Source organism: Haliotis rubra, unplaced genomic scaffold (genome assembly GCF_003918875.1).
Source record: "Haliotis rubra isolate DU_JTF1 unplaced genomic scaffold, ASM391887v1 Scf132, whole genome shotgun sequence".
Lineage (NCBI taxonomy): Eukaryota > Metazoa > Mollusca > Gastropoda > Lepetellida > Haliotidae > Haliotis > Haliotis rubra.
The window spans coordinates 773858-796437 of record NW_025765248.1 but is presented as its reverse complement, the minus strand read 5'-3'; the positions used below and the strand labels follow the sequence as shown (position 1 = coordinate 796437).

At 42.0% G+C, this 22580-nt stretch overlaps 1 protein-coding gene and 1 long non-coding RNA gene across 5 annotated transcripts; both read right to left on the bottom strand.

Annotated features, from left to right (window-relative positions):
• Positions 1 to 1963: 1963 nt before the first annotated feature.
• Positions 1964 to 3125, bottom strand: LOC124267576. Its single transcript, XR_006896065.1, has 2 exons — positions 2807 to 3125; positions 1964 to 2183 (listed from the first exon to the last, which is right to left on the bottom strand). It is a non-coding gene; the product is annotated as an uncharacterized LOC124267576 (long non-coding RNA).
• A 628-nt stretch (positions 3126 to 3753) lies between these two features.
• Positions 3754 to 21457, bottom strand: LOC124267554 (S-acyl fatty acid synthase thioesterase, medium chain-like). Of its 4 annotated transcripts, XM_046702496.1 has the most exons (9): positions 18965 to 19012; positions 17415 to 17454; positions 16707 to 16854; positions 14366 to 14504; positions 9971 to 10070; positions 8455 to 8530; positions 8026 to 8119; positions 4982 to 5067; positions 3754 to 4432 (listed from the first exon to the last, which is right to left on the bottom strand). In XM_046702496.1, the coding sequence occupies exons 3-9, from the start codon at positions 16840 to 16842 to the stop codon at positions 4311 to 4313; spliced, it is 753 nt and encodes a 250-aa protein (XP_046558452.1). In that variant the 5' UTR covers positions 16843 to 16854; positions 17415 to 17454; positions 18965 to 19012; the 3' UTR covers positions 3754 to 4310. The 4 variants fall into 4 exon arrangements, with proteins under 4 accessions (XP_046558452.1, XP_046558453.1, XP_046558450.1 ...); XM_046702497.1 differs by lacking the exons at positions 17415 to 17454; positions 18965 to 19012 and adding an exon at positions 21411 to 21457; XM_046702494.1 differs by lacking the exon at positions 17415 to 17454 and having other exon boundaries at positions 18965 to 19024.
• Between the last annotated feature and the right edge of the window lie 1123 nt (positions 21458 to 22580).

Genomic DNA, 22580 nt, shown 5'->3' with positions numbered 1-22580 from the left:
TGCTGTTGACCTAGCATAGGGTTGCATGTTGACCTATTCTAAACCGGAAACACCTAGGGTAGACCAGCATGGGTTGCTGTTGACCTATTCTAAACTGGAAACCCATAGGGTAGACCAGCATGGGTTGCTGTTGACCTATTCTAAACTGGAAACCCCTAGGGTAGACCAGCACCGGTTGCTAAGGGAAATAAAGTAGTCTAAACCGGAAACCCTTATTGTAGACCAGCACAGGTTGCTTGGGCCTATTCTAAACTGGAAATCCAACGGGGGTAGACCAGCACAAGTTACTAAGGGAAAGTATTCTAACGCGGAATCCACAGGGTAGACCAGCATAGGCTGTCGGGAACCTGTTATAAACCGGAAAGTGAGTGAGTGAGTTTGTTTTTACGCCGCCTTTAGCAATATTTAAGCAATATCAGGTACGGCGGGGGACACCAGAAATGGGCTTCGCACATTGTGCCCATGTGCCCCGGAATCGAACCCCGATCTTAAGTGTAACGAGCGTACCGCCTTAACCACTAGGCTACCCCACCCCTCGGGTAGACCTGCACAGGTTGGTGGGGACCTTTCCTAACTCGGAGCCCATACGGGTGGACCAGCACAGGCTGCTGAGGACCTTCTCTAACCCGGAGCCCATACGGGTAGACCAGCACAGGTTGTTGAGGACCTTCTCTGACCCGGAGCCCATACGGGTGGACCAGCACAGGTTGTTGAGGACCTTCTCTGACCCGGAGCCCATACGGGTAGACCAGCACAGGCTGCTGAGGACCTTCTCTGACCCGGAGCCCATACGGGTAGATCAGCACAGGTTGTTGGGGACCTTCTCTAACCCGGAGCCCATACGGGTAGACCAGCACAGGTTGTTGAGGACTTTCTCTGACCCGGGTAGCCCATACGGGTAGACCAGCCCGGACCCAGGGTTGTGTGTAGGACCTTCTCTGACCCGGAGCCCATACGGGTAGACCAGCACAGGTTGGTGGGGAAATTTTCTGACCCAGAGCCCATACGGGTGGACCAGCACAGGCTGCTGAGGACCTTCTCTAACCCGGAGCCCATACGGGTGGACCAACACAGGCTGCTGAGGACCTTCTCTGACCCGGAGCCCATACGGGTGGACCAGCACAGGTTGTTGAGGACCTTCTCTAACCCGGAGCCCATACGGGTAGACCAGCACAGGTTGTTGAGGACTTTCTCTGACCCGGAGCCCATACGGGTGGACCAGCACAGGTTGTTGAGGGACCTTCTCTGACCCGGAGCCCATACGGATGGACCAACACAGGCTGCTGAGGACCTTCTCTGACCCAGGAGCCCATACGGGTGGACCAGCACAGGTTGTTGAGGACCTTCTCTAACCCGGAGCCCAATACGGGTAGACCAGCACAGGTTGTTGAGGACTTTCTCTGACCCGGAGCCCATACGGGTGGACCAGCACAGGTTGCTGAGGACCTTCTCTGACCCGGAGCCCATACGGGTAGACCAGCACAGGCTGCTGAGGACCTTCTCTGACCCGGAGCCCATACGGGTAGATCAGCACAGGTTACTGAGGACCTTCTCTGACCCGGAGTCCATACGGGTAGATCAGCACAGGTTGGGGCAACCTTTCTAACCTAACCTTGAATCCCAACGTGGGTAACACAACCAGACTCATTTGAGAGTATGAGTCAGCATCATGCAGAAAAACTAGTGGTGGATAGCATGATCAGATTCTCGGGTAGTCACGGTGATGGCTATTCGAAACGTCACTGATGCCCATTTACTCCGTCACAATCTGGCAGTCTTGAACTGCGAAATCTGGGCTTATACGATACAAAAGCACAATGCAAAATATACTGTATATATTCATTACATTCCCCCTATACCTTGTCTTTAAAATATTTCATCTAAAAACTTCAACTATGTTCACAGCGAAATATAACACTCTTCAAGTTTTCCATGACTATCAAACAAAAAGTGGACTCAAGGGTAATGCTTAATTTACTTTACTAAAACGTTTGCAAATAATTCAAAAGTTCTTTTCAAAGTGATCAAATGTGGTACACATATAGATGAAATATCATCTGAATGCATGGCACACAAACCGTTTATCGAATACCGTATTTCTTCTGTTAAGAGACCTCGATGTTGCTGGGGCCCTATACTAACCCGGAAATCCCATAGGGTGACCAGTTGTTTTAGCAGGGGACCTATACTAACCCAGAAATCCCATGGTTTAACCTCACTGTGCCTGCACCCTGTATGTTGTTACAAGGGAATAAAGGCCACAGCTCACTGCATTTCTGGTTATAGCCTGTTTAATTAAAGTTGGCATGTGCCGGTGAACTGTTCTCACAGAGTGAACACTGTTTAATTAATTTCAAATTATGATGGCTACCCGATGGATGAACACTTTAAAAGAATGTCATTGATTAAAATCATATGTTTATAAGTGAGTAGTTTTAGCCTCTGTCCCGCCTCTCATCCATCCACGTGACATAGACGACATCTGGTTGAATGCCCTTGAGAATGTTGACCTTGAAGATGCTGGGATTGTGAAATTCACTAACTACGTGGAACCGAACAGTGGGTCGAAGCGGATGGGCGTAGTATTTGGAACCACTTTCATACAGTTGGTTCCAGGACCACCAACCACCTGGAAGGTTGGCACTCGAAGCTAAACAAGTTAGGTATAGTTCTCTATACACCTTTTGTATTATAACATTTCCCCCTGTTATCTTTCAGTCTTTCTCTGTCTCTAATAATTGCTTGTGATGTAATTAGTTATTGTAAATATCTTTGGAGAGGGGTTTAAGTTGTTTTAGTTGGGGACCTATTCTAACTCGGAAATCCCATAGGGTGAGCCACAGGGCCACAATATGGGATTTCCGGGTTAGAATAGGTCCCAAGAAACACCAGCTGGTCACCTTATGGGATTTTTCGGGTTAGAATAGGTCCCCAGCAGCCTGTGCTGGTCTACCCATTTAGAAAGTTCCTCAACAACCCTTTCAAGTCACCCCGTGGTGATTTGAGGTTAGAAAGTCCGTCAGCAATATATGCTAACTGAACCGGGTGGTCAGGCTATGTGACTTGGACCCTAGCTTGTGCTAGTGCACCAATGGATCATTGTTCAATATATCGATCATTGGATGGCCAGGGCCCCGTTCCTCAAAGCGATCGTAGCGCTAAAATGATCGTAACTCCCATACCTTAACATTGACTTACGACTGTCGTAGCACTGCGATCGCTTTGAGGAACGGGGCCCTGGTCTGTATGATGAAATATTGCTGGGTGCAGCGTTAAACAAACAAGACCGTTCGTGGTAAAGCATTCAAAGGCACTGTCTCACTGGGGACGTATTCTAACCCGGAAATCCCATAGGGGTGGCTAGCACTGGTTGGCGGAAACCGTTTCCATCCTAACCTGGGTGAGTGAGTGAGTTTGGTTTTACGCCGCTATTAGTAATATTCCAGCAATATCACAGCGGGGGACACCAGAAATGGGCTTCACACATTGTACCCATGTGGGGAATCGAACCCGGGTCTTCGGCGTGACGAGCCAACGCTTTAAACACTAGGCTACCCCACTCCTAACATGGAATCTAGAGAGCGTTTGGGTTGTTTCCCTGCAAACTTTATTGCAAGACTCGTCCATTTATGGAGCGTGGCTCTTTAAAGAGGAAACATGGTAAATTCGAATAACTGGTAAAACTAGATCCGTGGAAAGTTTGAAAATAAACCATTTACTGAAATATGCATGGAAATGAAATAAACCCCTTGCGGTTGCCATAAATGACTTTAATGTCAATATCACACATTTCAAGGCATTACATCTTATCAGCATTCCGTCATAACGACACCAGTAAATGCCAAACCAATAAATAAACCGTTCCTCAGAGTAACTTTATTAAAGAAGTGATAAAATAAATGACGCTGTGTCGTTTGATGCTGAACAGTGATCTGTGCTGGCATGTTGGGCCGTCAGTATTCCCATGGCAACGCTACGCCACGACTGCTTTAACGTTGTAAATATGTGCGGAACAAACGTCGGTTATTGTTGATTTGATCACTTGTAAATTATATTTAGTGTTACAACAATTATTGGCTGCACAGTTTCGTGATTGAAAACACCATGGAAAAACACTGTTTGCTCATATAATGGTTAATAGGGTTTAGTATCTCTCTCGGTTAAGTAATGAATACATCCTTTATCTGCTTCTTGCCAGTTAATTCATTCTGACACTTTATAGCGGTGGCTTGGTGGCTCACTTCTTTCTGAAGTCACCTCGACGTCCGGTTTGGCGGTGTAAGGGAGATAACTCTTGTCGCGCTGTTTCCTCATGCAAAATCCCTGTTGATGTGATTGATAATATTGCGCATATTGCTTGGATCGTGGAGATAAAAATGGCCACCGGGCATCATGGTCAGCGTGAATAGTCCAGTGGTCAAACGTCTCCAAGCTGTAATAAAATATATTTGTATTAGGGCGAATTATTTCCGTAATTTTAATTGAAAGTCAGTTCGCTAGTACATATGGTTTTACGCCGCTCTTTGCAATATTCCAGCACAATCATGGTAGGCAACACCAGTTAGGGGCTTCACACATTGTATCCGACTGGTCAACGAACCCGAGTGTGAAGGCTTGTACCACTTGGCTGCCACACTGTCCAAAATGAGTGACCAGAATATGGCGCCCAGAAACGACCACATGTTCCCGATACAACAAAGGGACACAATCTGCACATCAACAATGTGGTCTTAGGCAACCGTGCCTCCCCCCCCCCCCCCTTCCCCGCCCTACCCACTGAAGACCATTGAAGACCTTGATTAAAATACGAAAAACCTGTCACTCTTGACAGTTTCCAGGTATGTGTAAATTGTGTTCTCTCATGACACACAATCAGATTATACCCTGTGTACAACTTACTGACAGTAGCCAATCTAGTATCAGACACAACATGAACAGCATATAATGTAAAACCAATTTAAAAACAAGATATAATGCTTGCCTTCTGTGTCGTGTTTGGCATCGTCTTTCCCATCAAAGAATGAAATGGGACAGGTAAAAGGTGGTGGGCCATCGCTGGGGGTGAAGCTGGAAAATAGTTCACAGTTTATCTGTTGACGTCTAACATCCTTATCACACTGAACAATTCATTGGGAGGTGTGTATTGGTCCGTCTCAATTAGTTATGAGAATTTACATTTGAAGGTATATATTTTTGTTAGGGACCGTTCATAATTCATGGCTTTTTTTTGGGGTTGGGGTGTTTTTTATGATGATTTTAAGGGTGGAGTCACCCATTTTGTTCTGCGGAGGTAGTGAGAGTCAGCAATTTTGTACATGTGTACTAGGGGGATCAGCAGTTTTGTACATAAAAATATTTAAACATTATGCTTAAATATTATGGGGAGGAGGCGTGGGGTGGGGGTCATTAATTTTGTACATGACATGCAAGGGGGTCACTTACTTTGTACATAAAGTTTAGGGGGGTCATTCACATTGTACATGCTTCTCCATAAAAATCATCATCTTACTAACAATTTCATTAGTAGGAGTAAATTGAGCTTCTCTCCTGAACAATTAATCTGTACGGGGGTACCATCTTTATCTCATTATCTAAATGAAACAATTTACGGACCGCCTCCGTGATGTAGTGGTTAGAGCGCCCGCCCGGAGAGCGGAAGGTCGCGGGTTCGATCCCCGACCGCGCCATACCAAAAGACGTTAAAATGGTACTTGTTGGTCAATGGTTGCTCGGCATTAATGAGTACAACAAGGACTGGTCGGCTCTGAGTCAGTATAATGTGTCTGAGTGGGTTATTCATGCTTCACTGCGGCATGATATCTCAGTGGGCTAGCACTATAAAACCAGCTTCAGCCTGGGCTAGTACAAGCAGCCGCACATACACATACACACGCATGCACGTAGTCATATGAGCGAAATATTCTTCAGTGCGACGTTAAACCCCATTTCACCTCATCTCGCCTGAACAATTCGCTTGTAGGTGTATATTGTCTTTCTCTCACGGAACAATTCATCAGATGGAGTTAATTGTATATACATGTATCCCACTGAACAGTATCGGTCAAATACAGAATGTTTTTAAAGCCTAGTGGTCAGTCTTTGTCTTGGTTAGCATATAACCTCTTATTGAACACATCTCTAACAGGCATTTATATTGTATCTTATGATATATAATAAGTTAATGAGAAAGCTTTTAGCAATATTCTATCAATATCAGTGGGGGACCACTAGAAATGGGCTTCACACATTGTACCCATGTCGGGAATCGAACCAGTCTTTGAAGTGATGAGCGAAGGCATTAACCACAAGGCCAATCTTACGAGTACATGTACAATATATTATCTGTATTATATTTTTAACAAACTAAAGTCATCAGAAGATGACAAATCCTCCCGGCCCCCATAAATTTGAAAAAACAAATCAACTGACAGTTACCTAAAGTCCAACTTGATTTTTTTAGGACTAAGTCCAAATCGTTTTCATGGAAATCAGGAAAAATAAAATGCCAAAAATCTGCAAACAGCAAAAAGCAATACTTCAAGATCTGTTTGATATATCTGGCAAGTCTTGTAGAAACATATTGAACGATTTTTGAGTTGTGATCCGGAAACGAAACCCACCCCTCCCTTTTAAGACTAAGTTCAAAACGTTTCCATGGAAACCAAGAAAAATAAAAATGCCAAAATTCTGTAAATAGCAAAAGGCACCACTTTAGGTTATGTTTGATATATCTACCAAGTCTTGAAGAAATATATGCATCGGTTATTCAGTTATGTTCCGGAAACGAAACCCACCCCTCCCTTTTGAGACTACGTCCAAATCGTTTCCATGGAACCCGAGAAAAATAAAAATGCCATAAATCTTGTTTGAAATAGCAAAAGGCACCAAACAAAGGTTTTAGAGATTAAAGTTCAACTTTTCCATGTTCTGTCTGTAAATAGCAAATGGCACCTCTTTAGGTTCTGTTTGATATAAAATTTTTGCTGAAAAATATTGATTGGCCAAACGAAGGCCACCCTTTTAAGACTGTCTGAATCGTTCCATGAAACGGGAATCTTCAAATGGCAAAAGGCACCACTTTACCTTCTTGAAGACTTTAAGTTCATGCTTACAAAAATCTGTAAATAGCAAATGGCACCTCTTTAGGTTCTGTTTGATATAACTACCAATTTTGCTGAAAAATATTGATTGGCTTTCGAGTTGTGTTCCGGAAACGAAGGCCACCCTCCCTTTTAAGACTAAGTCTGAATCGTTTCCATGGAACCGGGAAAAATAAAAAGGCCAAAAATCTTCAAATAGCAAAAGGCACCACTTTAGCTTATGTTTGATATATCTACCAAGTCTTGAAGAAAGATATTGATCGGTTTTCAAGTTGTGCTTCGGAAACAAAGGTCACCCCTACCTTTGGAGATTAAGTTCAACTCATTTCCATGGAAACCAAGAAAAACAAATTACAAAAATCTGTAAATAGCAAATGGCACCTCTTTAGGTTCTGTTTGATATAACTACCAATTTTTGCTGAAAAATATTGATTGGCTTTCGAGTTGTGCTCCGGAAACGAAGGCCACCTCTCCCTTTTAAGACTAAGTCCGAATCGTTTCCATGGAAACCGAAAAAATTAAAAAGGCCAAAAATCTGCAAATAGCAAAAGGCCCCAGTTTGGTATCTGCCACACATATCTGCCAAGTTTTGCTGAAAGATATTAAGAGGTTTCCGAGTTGTGCTCCGCAAACCAAGTCCACTCCTCCCTTTTGAGACAAAGTCCGAATCGTTTCCATGGAAACCGAGAAAATAATAAATCACAAAAGTCTGTAAATAGCAAAAGGCACCACTTTAGGTGCTGTTTGATATTATCTACCAAGTTTTGCAGAAAAATATTGAACGGTTTTTAAGTTATGCTCCGGAAACATAATGATTACGGACGGACGGACGAGGTGTCGACTCTATCCCCCCGCATTACATGCCGGGGGGATAAAAAGCATCATGAAATAATTATCTTGTCAGTGTATGAATGTCAACACTTACTGAAATTTGTCTAACATTGTATTATCTGACCGTAAAGTTGGTAAAATTAACTTCATGATTTCTTCATTCTCCAGCACTTCCTTGGGTGTTCCACCTGATGAAAGTACACACAACATTTACATAACAAGGAAACATTGTACCAGCAAAGCACAGTTTACCCAGCACAACAGAACAATGTTTATAACTTGATGCTGCAAGTATCTTTAGCAATGTAAAACACTTTAACCAAACCAGCTGTAAGTGGTAAGGGGGGTAACTCTTACAAATTAAATTTTACTCCAGTAAGACTGACTGACTGACTGAGTTTAGTTTTACGCCGCTTTTAGCAATATTCCAGCAATATGGTTTCTGGGCTTACAATCTTACCAATATTGCTTACCATATAGCATCCTAACACATTGTTTGATTCTGTTTTAAGGGAATACTGACCTAAGCTACCCAGCGCCTCGATGAACTGTTGGTCCGTTGCGTTATGGTCAATGTTTAACCTCTGCCTCGTGGGAGACTGTCGGGAAGAATACAACTTTAAAAAATGCACATCTTTAAGACAACATGATTTATCACATAACTGTAAAAGAGTGAGTGAGTGGGTGGGTGTTTGGGTGAGTGAGTGAGTGGTTGAGTGAGTGAGTGAGTGGGTATTTGGTGAGTGAGTGAGTGGGTGGGTGGCTTTACCACTTTTCCTGGAATTACATGCATATGTAAGACAGCATGATTTATCACATAAATGTAAAAGAGTGAGTGAGTGGGTGAGTGAGTGAGTGGGTGGGTGTTTGGATGAGTGAGTGGTTGAGTATTCGGTGAGTGAGTGAGTGAGTGAGTGGGTATTTGGTGAGTGAGTGAGTGGGTGGCTTTACCACTTTTCCTTGAATTACATGCATATGTAAGACAGCGTGAGCTACCACTTCCCTTCAACGTGAGTGAGTGAGTGAGTGACTGAGTAGGTGGTTTCTAGCTATTGTATAAGGGGAACTAGAAATGGGCTACCCAAGTGGGGAATCAACCCCAAGCAAACACTTCAACTACATGGCTACTCCACCACCACATTAATTCATAAATCTATACCAGTGGTATAATAAGGGCGGTGGGGTAGCCCAGTGGTTAAAGCGTTGGCTCGTCACACCCAAGACCCGGGTTCGAATCCCACATGGGTACAATGTGTGAAGCCCATTTCAGTGTCCCCCGCCGTGATGTTACTGGAATATTGCTAAAAGCGGCGTAAAACCAAACTCAGTCAGTCAGTCAGTGGTATATTGTTAACATTCAAGATCCTTGAATGGATTTACCTAGTATTTGTTAGGTCACCTAACAGAATATTTTTGTTTCTCGTCGCTTTTTCAAAACAAACAAATGGGTTGGGCAGGTAGAGTTTATTTTTGCATTTTATTTTATGTCCCAAACCCCTTGATGTCTGAGGGAGATTTACCTTTCACCGATAGAAAATCAAAACTTAGAGGTGTAAAAAAAGTTGCATTTTCTCAGGGTCGGGTTGATTTTTTTAGTCGGGCGGTAATGAGAAACAATAATATTTCTATTTATGGCCTCACTGCATTTTATCCTGGTTTTTATTTGTTGTTTAAAGCTGCATTCAGCACTATTCCAGCTATATGAGGCTGAGCCTCCTTTCACGAAGCGCTACGGTGATCGTAAGTCACTAAGGTAACCTTGGTGCAGTGTTAAAGAATGGGAGTTAAGGTTAACCTTAGTAAAGGTTGCTTCGTGAAAGGAGTCCCAGGTCTTTGAATAATCTAGGCTGACCAGACAATCCAGAGATTGACATCATGAGCATCAATCTTTGAAGGGGGACGTGATGTCATACATAAAGCAAGTTAGGTAATCTGGCAGCCTGAAACCGTGGGTCGCTTCTTACAACAGGCATGGGTTTCTGTGAACCAGTTCAAACATTGAGACCTTTCCCTGCGTGTGTAAACATGATAAATCTTACATGTGGTGCTGATATTCCAGACAGGTACATCTTCATTGGTTCCTGTCCGGTCTGGGATTTTAGTCGACATGCCAGCTCATATGCCAACAGGCTGCCCATGCTGCCATGAAATCACAGGAAGTTCTATTAGTGGTGGTCCGATTAATTGAAATAGTGATTGGTCGCAGTGACTAAACGACCAAGCAATTGATCATGTTTTCTCATAATTGAACACCAACAATTTTGGAATATTTCTTGGCATTAACAATATTTTTCACAAGGTTGGTTTTGTCTTTCATTAAATTTACATTTCTTTAGCACTACAAGCTCGTTCCAAATCATGATTGAACGTATCCTAAAGACTCCAGGAAATTTATGTCCCTAACCTACTAGTCAACATCTACAAATGCATTTTGTGCAATTTGAAAAAAAAAATTAGTTTTTGTGTACATATTTTGTCCTATTTTTTGTTGTTGTTTTTCTTTAACAACCATAACAGGGAAATTTGATAAATGACGCTAACCAATTATTTTCGATGATTGATCAGTTGTAATGAACCAATCATCAATTATGAGATTTTAACCGATTTTAACTACATTCTATGATGTGAAATGTTCAGTGGCAAAGATTTGTGTAAAATACGGCTTCTCTTGACCCAACAGCATCTTCAATTGTCCTCAATAGGTTTATATATACCAGGCGCCATTAATAAATGCTCAAATATTATATAACACACGTAAAGAAAGGTTTCTCTGAAATAATAGAACTAAAGCGGCCTTCACGCGGCAAACTAAAGTTTAACAACACATGTTGTCAACCTCGAGTTTAAGAGTGTGAACATTCCAACAACTCGCCACCAACACCAATTTCAGAGTTGTCAAACTGTTTCTCATCAAATTTTCCATCAAACTTTCGGTGTTGTCAAACTCGAGTTTGACGTGTGAAGTGTTATCAAACTCGTATTGTTCAGATACAACCAATCGCAGTCAACGAAATTGTCACATGACCGCACCGATAGAGCTGAAATGACACGCAAGTTTGATAACATGTGTTTGACGTGTGAAAACGCGAGTTTGACAACTTTCATACTTTTAACAACATGTGTTGTCAGACTTTAGTTTGCCGTGTGAACGCCGCTTAAGAGTGTCATCATCATGTTTACTGTGTTGACAACGTGACACATCGTGACATACAGACAAAAAAGTTCAAACAGCACTAGCAAACATCAGTTGTATAGACCAACCCCCAAAATGAAAATGACAAACATGAAGTACTCGGTCATTCAATATATTGTGTTCCCTCCCCGTACGTCCAAGATACAGGTGCACCTTGTTCTCACGCTACTTATCACGTTCATACAGAAAGCTTGCGGAATCCATTCCTCTACTAGAGCTCTGCGGAGTCCTGGGAGATCCATTGGCGCTGGGTGACGTGTGTACACACGTCGACCGAGTTCATCCCAGGCATGCTCAACTGGGTCGAGGTCTGGTGAGCATGCTGGACACTCCATCCGCTCCTCAACCTGCTGCCTAAGGAACTCCGTGACAATTCTAGCCATATGAGGCCTTGCGTTGTCGTCTTGCAGGAAAGAGGGTCGGCCATAAAAGCCATGCATAGCTTGCAGGAATGGTACTGCTATAGGAGCCAGAATCTCGTCCCGATAACGCTGTCCGGTAAGATTACCGTCGACCACGTGCAGTGGAGTACGTCCGGTAGGAGTTATCCCTGCCCAAACCATAACCGATATTCAATGAAATGCATATTCAATGGAGTCATTGGCTTGAAATCTCTGCACAGTCTACCAATAGCCCTGACTCACATTAAAGGAGGATACTAGAAATAGCAATAATTTGCTTGGTGAAAGTCCTAGATAAAGTCACCAGAAACATGTACCCCATTTTTAATTAAAAATATGTTTATTTATGTTTCAATCGCAAAAACAGTTTCTGTCATCTGAGCTTCGGCCATTATGCATATTCAGCCGGAAGTCATGTGACCTTTCCGCTCGTGACGTCATATGTGACTAGAGTCCGCCATATTGCCAAAGACCAAACGCTACAGTAATACAAATCGTGTTGCTTCTGTCGTTTTTGTAAATGGTACGATGGTGTATTCCGTGGCCTGGGGATGTACGGCATCATTAACAATGGAAAGCGCCGCCATTTCCTCCGTTTTCCAAGTGAAAATACAGATTTAGGCAGGAGAAATGTTCCGATCATTTCGAGTCGGGTGCATGTGAAAGAGACATGCATGCACACATGGGGTATGAAAATCCAAAAGCCAGGCTGAAGAAGGAAGCAGTATGCGCAAGATTCATTTATACTACATCATGCCATGGTACAACTTACCGTCAGTGGTATTTTTTAACATTGATTAAATCAAGTCCGATTGTGATTAAATATATGTTATCAAAATCAGTAACATATTTCACATGAACTTTTACTATAACGTTCGTTCCTGTTTGGAGCCGTAAATACTCAGTCGATCCGAACAATTGGTGCATACAACGGCAAATCAGGAAGTACTTGTTACATTCATTGTTTTCCATTTGGTCCAATTAAGCACGTCGGCGTCAGACTCGCTATTTGCCAGTAGTGTGTGCCGTGAAAGTTGTTCTGTATTCTCATTGGCTGACAAGATGTCATTCTAAGGCTATGACCGAGTACCATAACTATTTCCGTAAGCATACACTAAGGAAATATACATTGTCCTCACTAACATTTCATAATTCACCAATTTTGGAATAACTTATCTGCTTTGTTTATATTATTTCTGCTCGACCATGCTGGGGTCTTGTATGGAGACTTGGTACGTTATTAATGAAACCTAGGATCCCAATTTTTTTCAACAAAATGATTCCTTGAAACAGTGTAATTTTTTAAGCAGACACTTTCTATTTTCCCCTGTCTGAAGCATAATAATTTTTTTATAAATCCCAGACTCCCTGCAGTCACACATTTGACACAAAAGGAACTGCAATCATATTTCAAAGAAATATTTTCTTAGGGACTGGTCATATATTTATAGGGGTGGGTGTGCTGGTTGGAACTGTATCACATTTTGCTGACAAATACTATTCCTGATAAATTATATGGTCTTTTATTTTGACATCAAGCGGTACCTCCGTTTCGCTTGATTCTTCTTCGTCTTTCAGAAGAAGAAGAAGTTTGTCTTGCAAGATGTAAATTCGGAACGTACTGATACGGTCTAACATTCATGTCAGAAATGACGCCAGAAACATATTTTATTGCTTCAGAATCCATGGACACTTTTAAGTTGTGAGGTATAATCAAAGAGAAAGCCATCAGCAACAGGCACATATGACGTCATGTCACGTGATGCCCCCTCTCCTCATTAACTGTGTTTCCGATATAGGCGGAAATACGAGTACGGTTTTTGTGTGTGTATTTTTGAGTTTTCACAAACTTTCTTTCAATTTTGATCACGGATGGTGACGTATATAATTCCTTTACCCCTATGAAAAGTTTGTTTTTCGTTAGTATTCCCTTTTAAAGTTTGACCAGATTCCAAAAGGCCTATAGCCTGACCTCTTTCAGCAAGTGTTAAAAACGTCTCATTTTAAGCTGCGATTTCAAACAGGTACCTGAACAGTGAACGACAGTGAAAAAGCGTCAATGCATGTGTATTGTCCTCCACTCTCCATGGATAGAGCGGCTTACACGTGCAGATCATTGACATTAAGAGGCAGGTGGATTTCCATTTTGACAATTTGAATAAAATAATGTACTATTTGTAACAGAACGTATCGGACGTTAAAGAACGTACGTTATAATGACATTTCAACGGCCCGATGTGTTTTTCCATACTGTTAAGAAAGTTTGTAAAATATTCAGTTGTATATATTTCAAACAAAAACGAAGATTTTACAACTTTTAAGAAATAGTGATACCAATAGCTTGACCCTTCATTAATGACGCCGAGTAATATATATATTTAACTTCTGTTAAGAAATGATATTTAGAGTAAAATTCCATCTGTGCACTAGACGCCAACATAAGTAAGTGAGTGAATTTTGTTTTATGCCGCTTTTAGCAATATTCCAGCAATATCACAGGGGGAACACCAGAAATGGGCTTCACACATTGTACCCATGTGGGGTATCGAACCCGGGTCACTGCTCTTTGTGTTGAAACCATGGAAAAAATGGTCAATGGGACAAAAAGTGTTACTTCACTTGAGTGAAATATCAATATTATATTTTAAATGAAAATAAAAATTCATCAATAAATGCATAATAAATATCTATACCACTCAAAGAAGGTAGAGAACAAACACAATAACCATGACCCACCACCATGACAGATTATCTACAGTGATGCGACAACCAGGTGCTCTTCTTCACTTCTTTCAGCACTATGAGTCTCCACACACACTTGTATTCAGTAACATATTTACCTGTGTCCAAACAATATGAATGGCTTATCCATGTACCGGCTTTTTATAGTATCCATTATGTCTGTGATTATTTTTTCAAGGTCATCACAGCATTTCTCATCAATTCGGGACTCCCTACCAGGGAGGGTAACGCCAACCACTGCAACCAACAAAATAAAACGATGTAATCAATACAAAAATAAGAATTTGTATAGAAAAAAGCATGTATCACATTTTGTTTGTACTCTCATTTCAAGGTTATTTTAAAATAATAGTGATATATAATAATCATATATGGTAAACACCATGAGAGATAACATTATATACTCTCCCAAAAAAGAAACGCATATAGGAATTTCAACTGTATTTTTATGTTTATTTTGAAACATCTTGTAGGCTTTATGAGTCAATGAAACATAGCGAAATTGCACACTGGGAATGCAGACTTATCCGTCTTTGGCACCAACTCGAGGAAAGTCAGTTTGAGTGTCACATGGAGACGTGTGGTGGCGCTGAAGTCAATACCTCGTGTGACCACCGTGGCCATCCAGAACTGCACGGCATCGCCTCCGCATTGAACGAATAAGACTCAGAATCTCGTGCTGCCCGATCGCAGCCCACTCTGCCTGTAGTGCCTGTGCGAGTTGCTGAAGTGTCTGGGGCTCTGGGTTACGGCGTCGCACCCGTCTGTCCAGGGCATCCCACAGATGTTCGATCGGGTTTAAGTCCGATGATCTTGAGGGCCAGGGGAGCACATTGATGTTGTGGTTCTGGAGGATGTCTCTAGTGTGACGTGACGTGCTGTGTGGGGCCTGGCATTGTGGGCGTAGGATTTCGTCACAGTACCGTTGAGCTGTCAGGTTGCCCTGGATCATCAAATCACTTCTCCTACGGCAGGTGATCGCTCCCCACATCATAACACTGTCCCGGCCGAATCTGTCCACCTGGGGAACGCAAGCGTCGGCGAAACGTTCACGACGATGTCTGTACACCCGCATTCTTCCATCGCGTCGTTCCAATAGAAATCGTGATTCATCACTGAACCAGATTCTACGCCAATTCGGTAGGTTCCAGGCCTGAAAGTTGGTTCGCCATTGAACTCGATGTCGACGATGTTGTAGTCGAAGCACAGGGCCAAAATAAGGTCTTCTGGCACGTACGCCAGCCTCTCTCAACCTGTTCCTGACGGTCTGTGCAGAAAGCCTCCTCAATCCGAGTATTTGTCGAGCGGTACTGGTCGCCGTAGCTGTTCGATGACGCAGGTGATGTACCCGGATGTAGCGATCCTGCGCCGCAGTGGTCGCTCGAGGTCGCCCTCTACGAGGGGCATCTGCTACCGCATTCTGCCGGCGATATCTCTCCCAGAGCCGTGAAATGGTGCTTTTGTTGTGATGTTTCAAAACATAAACACCATAGGACTCATAAACAGAGCAAAACCTTTTGTAAAATGAATCACGTTTTAATTCATTGCTACATGAAATTGCTATTTTCATGATGCGTTTCTTTTGGGGAGAGTATATATTGTTCAACACTTCACCAAAGATTATTCCATGATGGCAGTTTGTATGGAATCAGTTTTGGACCAAACAATCTAGTGATTAAGTTTATGAGCAATGATCCATACCATCATGGTCTGATGACTTGCCATCAACCAACTCCCCAAACCTGACAAGTGGATCTGGTTGGTCACCTCCTACAGCCAGCATGAACCTGAGAAGATCCATGTCTGAACTGGTCTTCAGTAACAACAGCATTGGGTGATCACCATCGCCCTCCCTGGTTGATTCATGTCATCATGTCCCAATTGCAGCGACCAATGCCCACGACGTGAATCACTGGTTTATCTGGTCTAGACTTGATTATTTATTCAAATAAATGAACTATTGAGTGCAGCTTTAAACAAATGCCTGGTGACCACCTTTAACCCAGTTTACCTACTTGAACTTGTCTAACTATTCGGCGGGGTAGCCTAGTGGTTAAAGCGTTCGCTCATCACGCCGAAGACCCGGGTTCGATACCCCACATTTGTATAATGTGTGAAGCCCATTTCTGGTGTCCCCGACGTGATATTTGCTGGAATATTGCTAAAAGCGGCGTAAAACTAACCTCACTCACTATCTATCCATGATAAACCCTGACAAATCAAAACAACTGCTTGGTGACTTCTTCGAGTGGCATAATTAGAAGTTGGTGAATCAGATAAGGAGAAACTTATGGATGAACAACTTCGTAACTTATACTTGCTTGACAACGATACAAGAACCTGTATCGAAACGTTGCATCACGAATAAAGAAGTTGTTCATCCTTAACTGGTTGGTGGTCAGCTGACAGACAAATGCATGCGAAGAACAAGGGTATTACCTTCTATATTTTCGGACATTAATCTGCCCCAACCGGCATAGAAGATTGATCCCCCACCTCCCCAGGGTAGACAGATCAGCCTAACGTGGGCATTGGGTCTCTTGAAGCGACAGTTCATCAGCCTCTCTGAAGCCATCTTTGATGCAGACTGAAATAAAACCATATTTTAGTCAGTGATTTTATTGTGTATGTCATTGTTCTATGACAAATTGTTTTTGTTAAACAATGCAATACTGTTTTCGTAGTTAGACGTAGGTTTGGGTAAAAATATGTATTTTGAATCCAATAAATGTTTACTGAGTGTCACTGACTAATTTAAAATGGTCTAATACAGGGCAACAGATAAGGGGCGTACAGGCGTAATGTACGCCTAAAAACAATGAAGTACGACATAATATAACACTTCAAGCGTATCATGTACGCACATAAATACCTTTGTAAGTCTTACATATATAAAGTTTCATAGCTGAAAAGTTGTTTAGTATTAAAAATAACAAACCACATCACCAACTCGCTCCCACAAAAACATGTCAGTACTCCTTCAAAATTCTCAGTACACCTCCACTTGCAATATGAGGTGTAAGTACACCCGCGTCCAAAAACATTATCTGGAGCCCTGTAATAGTTTACTGAAATTTATGCATAATTTTAAATAAATGCATCTTTTTGTGAAATTCATTCTCTTAAAGTCCACCACCAACGACTTACCGTGTATCCCAGAACGCACAACGCCAGTCACTACCTCCAACTGAACAGAGAGCAACTCGTAGACCACAGAATATTTCATTAAAGTTATTGGCTAGGTGTAATTAAAACATATTTATTTTTTCAATATCCGGTGCATACAAAACACAAAAGTCAATATTATTAACATAACTATTAACCGGTAAGGTTCATAATATATTATTAGGTTCTTTTTATTTCCCAACTCTCGAATAACAGTTTGGCAACCATATCGTGTTTAATATTTGATCACTAGAATAGTGAAATGTGCTGTTGGCAAATATATATGACCCGAAACAGCTGTACCTGGGCGATGGGGGGAGCCTAATGGTTAAAAAGGGGCACTGACCCAGAGCGACTCATGTTTCGCGTCAACATATTTATTGCCTGGCCCAACTGCCAGAGGGCACCACCTGCTCCCTCGACCGTGACGGACACAAGAGTGAGTGAGTGAGTTTAGTTTTACGTCGCACTCAGCAATATCCCAGCTATATGGCGGCGGTCTGTAAATAATCGAATCTGGACCAGACAATCCAGTGATCAACAGAATGAGCATCGATCTGCGCAATTGGGAACCGATGACATGTGTCAACCAAGTCAGCGAAACTGACCACCCGATCCCGTTAGTCGCCTCTTACGACAAGCATAGTCGCCTTTTATTGCAAGCACATGGGTTGCTGAAGACCTATTCTACCCCGGATCTTCACGGGTCGGCGGACACAAGAGACTGGACGGATACAGGAAAGGTCAAAGGAAAAATGTCACGGATAAAAAGTCATGGAAAAATGTCACAATGCAATAATATTTATTAGTGGGTTGTAAAAATGTTAAAAAAAACTCTATCTAATTGTTTCTTGATTAAATCAATTACTTTGTATATTACTTATGCTTTGTTGACAGAATAGTTACTGGGGGGGCTTGTGTGATGATTGTCTGTTTACGGCAAGTATACCGTGTTTTGTTAATAAAGTGGTCTTGCAAATGTTTTCAAATTATTATTGGATGGAACTCATTGAATGTAATGAAATTGGTTATTGTCACCTTTTCACCTGTGACTTGTTTTTCTAGCCAGAATAGTGGCTTTTTTTCTGTGACTTATTTTCCTGTGATCTTCTTTCCGATCATCAACTGGATAGCTGTCTACCTTGGCAGAATTTCTTCAACCGAAACAATGAGACAATAAGAACGGTGGGTGCCCATCAGATGCCGTTATTTGAAAGTATCCCCTTTAGTTCTAGTCTGATTGTAATAAAGTATTCTTGCATTGTAAGCTTTTTCGGATTTTGTAATGCGTGGATGGTATAATGCCTGATCCAATTTGATCCTATTTCTGTTTTTAACTCGATATTTAATCGAGCTATGTAACAATGTGATGTCTAATGACATATTATCTTAAAAGACACATGTTTGATTTATTTGAATCCGTACTTTGAGGTACTGCAAAGAAATCATGTTTAACAATGTTGAGGAAATCTAATGTAAGACACACATGAGGCCAGTGATACACTAAAACAACATGGTAATTGATGTCATACAAACATAAGGAAGGGAGGCCAGTGGGCTGATGTGGTGATAAACATAGGTGATGCAAACAGAGTGAGTGAGTGAGTGAGTTTGGTTTTACGCCGCTTTTAGCAATATTCCAGCAATATCACGGCGGGGACACCAGAAATGGGCTTCACGCATTGTACCCATGTGGGGAATCGAACTCGGGTCTTCGGCGTGACGAGCGTACGCTTTAACCACTAGGCTACCCCACCGCCCTGATGCAAACAGAGGGCTGTTGGCTTATGAAGAATGGGTATTTAGATAAGAGTCCCAAGCACATGGTAAGTAGATTCCTTGATCACGGTTGATTGCCGGCTGTTGTCTCCGTATGTCTATGACTTCCTGAAGCTTCCTTTGACGCCAGTTGTTGGTGGTGGTGGACAGTACTTTGGTGGCTTCCCATTTGATGGTGTGGTCCCTGTTCTTGAGGTTATGTTCCGATATGTCCTTTAGATGTTCTAGTTCATGGCTGAGGGAAAACGCTGCAACCTCTCAACACAAGACTCAAGGAACACCAAGCCTCCGTCAACGAGCTCGACCGGAAGTCCGCCATAAATCTTGCTTTCTTTGGTAAATAGGTATGTACAGTTTTTAACTTTAGGACACAGCTAATGCTGTATTTCTTATGCAGCAATGAAGTGTCGTAATTATTTGTGATTATAATAATTAGTCGTGCGTCATATGTGATTTAGATCTACTGTAATTAGTTGTGGGAGAATGTTACAGTAATGGTCGCCATGTGTTGCGAATCAGTGGTTTGACTGAGAGGTCAAAAAGAGAGTTTAAAGTCATTAACCGAGTCGCCCAACCAAAATCTTTAGAAATACAACAACTTGTGTGTTCACTAGAATGATAAATACACAGATTCGAATATAGATTGGCTTTGTTGTTCTGGGAAGACTTGGTTAGATTGAAAACATATTTCTTTTAGCGTTCAACAAAATCTTTCCACTTCAATATTTTCGCTGTGAAGTTTTTCGATGCGAGACAGATAACACGCACTAAGTCGCACAAGTGTGTGTTTCAAACATGATTCACCTAAAATATCTAGATAATACAGTCATTTTATGAATTCACTTAAACCAGATCGTGTACTTCTCAATGAAGTTCCAAAGTGCACACAAATGTAATAATGAATTAATTATGCTAGGATTAAAAGGCAAAAATATAAAGACGTACATTGACTTCGTTTTCTGTCAATGCTATCATGTTTAAACTTCAAAATGATTTCAATTTTTACCATGATAATGAAGATGGACATATTACTGGGTTAACAGGATAACTACATTTCCCTATTTCATCTTTGTTGATCAATGTAAGGATACGCCCTTACAGGTTCTACTACACTAAATCAGAATCACTTGTAAACTTCTGGCCAGATAGAGACATGTGACAGCCGTGATTGGATGAAATAGTGTAAGATTTTTTGGTTGTTTAAAAGCACATCCATCCAGTAATTAAAACTGACCACAATTTTAAGTATTTAATGCAGTCATTTTTATCGCCATGATTTGATGTGTTCAGCTTCCTGTGCTCGGAAAATAGGCAGGATAAGTTAGCTGGAATTTGTGTTTTTATTGTAGTTTAAAGGCCAGACTGTACCCATGTGTACATGGAATGGCTGTTGACAGCCTGGGTGATTTTAGAAAAAAATATAACGTTACTATAAAAGTCAATGGGAAAACAATGGGTTTTGTGTAACCTGTGTACTACCAATTGTGCTTGCACTTGCAGGTGGCGCAGCAGAGATCGCAACCCACTCAAGAACTCTGGGATATCATCCGGGTAGTTGCGGGGGAACAACAACAACCGGGGAATTGCTCTGGATCAGTGCCCCTAGGGACACAGGAACCCGTTATCGCTATGTAGGTTAAACATAGACCATAGATCTACAGACACGTCATATAGATGAATAAAGTAAAGGAGCAGCGGCTGCCATCTTAAATTGCCGTGCCGAGGTCGACGCGTTCCGATTTCAGGCCGAAATTTACCCTAAGAATTCGGTGACATTCAAAGCTATACACACGTACCACTCAATTATACATTTCCCCACTCCATTTATATATATGACGTGTGTGTATATCTATGGTCTATGTTTAACATACATAGCGTTAACGAGTTTGGAATTTTGTAATATAGAATATTAAAAAGTATGCTTAAAAATTATGTGTGTGTGTGTGTGTGTGTGTGTCATTGCTTTTGTACATGACATGCAGGGGGCACTTATTTTGTACATATATTTTTCACATTGTACCTGAAACTCCGTAAAAATCATCATCACCCTCCAACTATAATTTATGAACGGTCCCTTAAAGCGTCTGCTCGTCACACTGAAGACCCGGGTTCGATTCCCCACATGGGTATAATGTGAGAAGCCCATTTCTAGTGTACCCCGCCGTTATATTGCTAAAAGTGGCGTAAACAAATACTCACTGTCTGTACCTGACCCACACAAGGAAACGTTCAGTGGAAGAAGGGGGGTAACTCTGATTCACAGTCAATGCATAGGCGCGCGTCTTGAAAGGACTTCAAGAACGAGGTGTGTTGACATGGTCGAGGCCGCCCTGGACATCGCGACAGCTTTTTCACCGCATTTTTACAGCTGATTCAGAGGAGAAAAACAAACATACACAGCCTTCTTATAACCCGAGAATAATATTAGCTGGTAGATCAAGCTGCGACATTAAAGCTATGTCCACGAGTGAAGTTAGAACGAGTTGATTTACTGTCTTCTTTAATTTTCAAAATGCACCGACAGCGAACGAAATTGGCCAAATCCAAAATTACGCTCCAAATGTCTTTTGACTAAGTGTAATCCCGATTGAACTATATAGTTTTGTAATTAGATGGTTATGGTATTTAGCTGTCGAAGTGCCAGATGCGCATCTTATTCCATGTAAGACCGTTGCTTTTTGAAAGAATCTTTTACAGTGGCACCCCGTTCATTCGAACCGGAGATGTCTGGAAACATCGAATAAAAGAGGATATTAACGTCAAACGAAATAAATACCCTTTAAAATGCTTCGTCCATCCGGGGGCGGTGGGGTAGCCTAGTGGTTAAAGCGTTTGCTCGTCCCGCCAAAGACCCGGGTTCGATTCCCCACATGGGTACAATGTGTGCAGCCCATTTCTGATGTTCCCTGTCGTGATATTGCTGGAATATTGCTAAAGGCGGCGTAAAACCATACTCACTCACTCATTCTTCTATCCGGAAATCCGGACTGTGAGTTTCAATTATCAACAGCGCAATATACACATCCTTGTGTGCAACCTTCCGGATGCGACCACGCTGGATCTTGACTATGTATTGCGATAAGTAGATTACAGATAACTTCTTTGAGTTCTTTAGAAGTTGGGAAGCATAATATAGTGAGTGCGTTTAGCTTTACGCCGCACTCAGCAATATTCCAGCTATATGGCGGCGGTCTGTAAATAGTCGAGTCTGGACCAGACAATCCAGTGATCAACAGCATGAGCATCGATCTGCGCAATTGGGAACCGATGACATGTGTCAACCAAGTCAGCGAGCCTGACCATCCGATCCCGTTAGTCGCCTTTTACGACAAGCATAATCGCCTTTTGTGGCAAGCATGGGTTGCTGAA

Coding starts and splice junctions, on each gene's coding strand:
- LOC124267554 (XM_046702494.1), bottom strand. CDS start 19,009: ATGTTTATCACCACATCAGCCCACTGGCCTCCCTTCCTTATGTTT. Junction 10,071..14,365: donor TTCATATTGTTTGGACACAG/GTAAATATGTTA, acceptor ATTTCATGGCAG/CATGGGCAGCCTGTTGGCAT. Junction 5,068..8,025: donor ACAATGTTAGACAAATTTCA/GTAAGTGTTGAC, acceptor ACTATTTTCCAG/CTTCACCCCCAGCGATGGCC.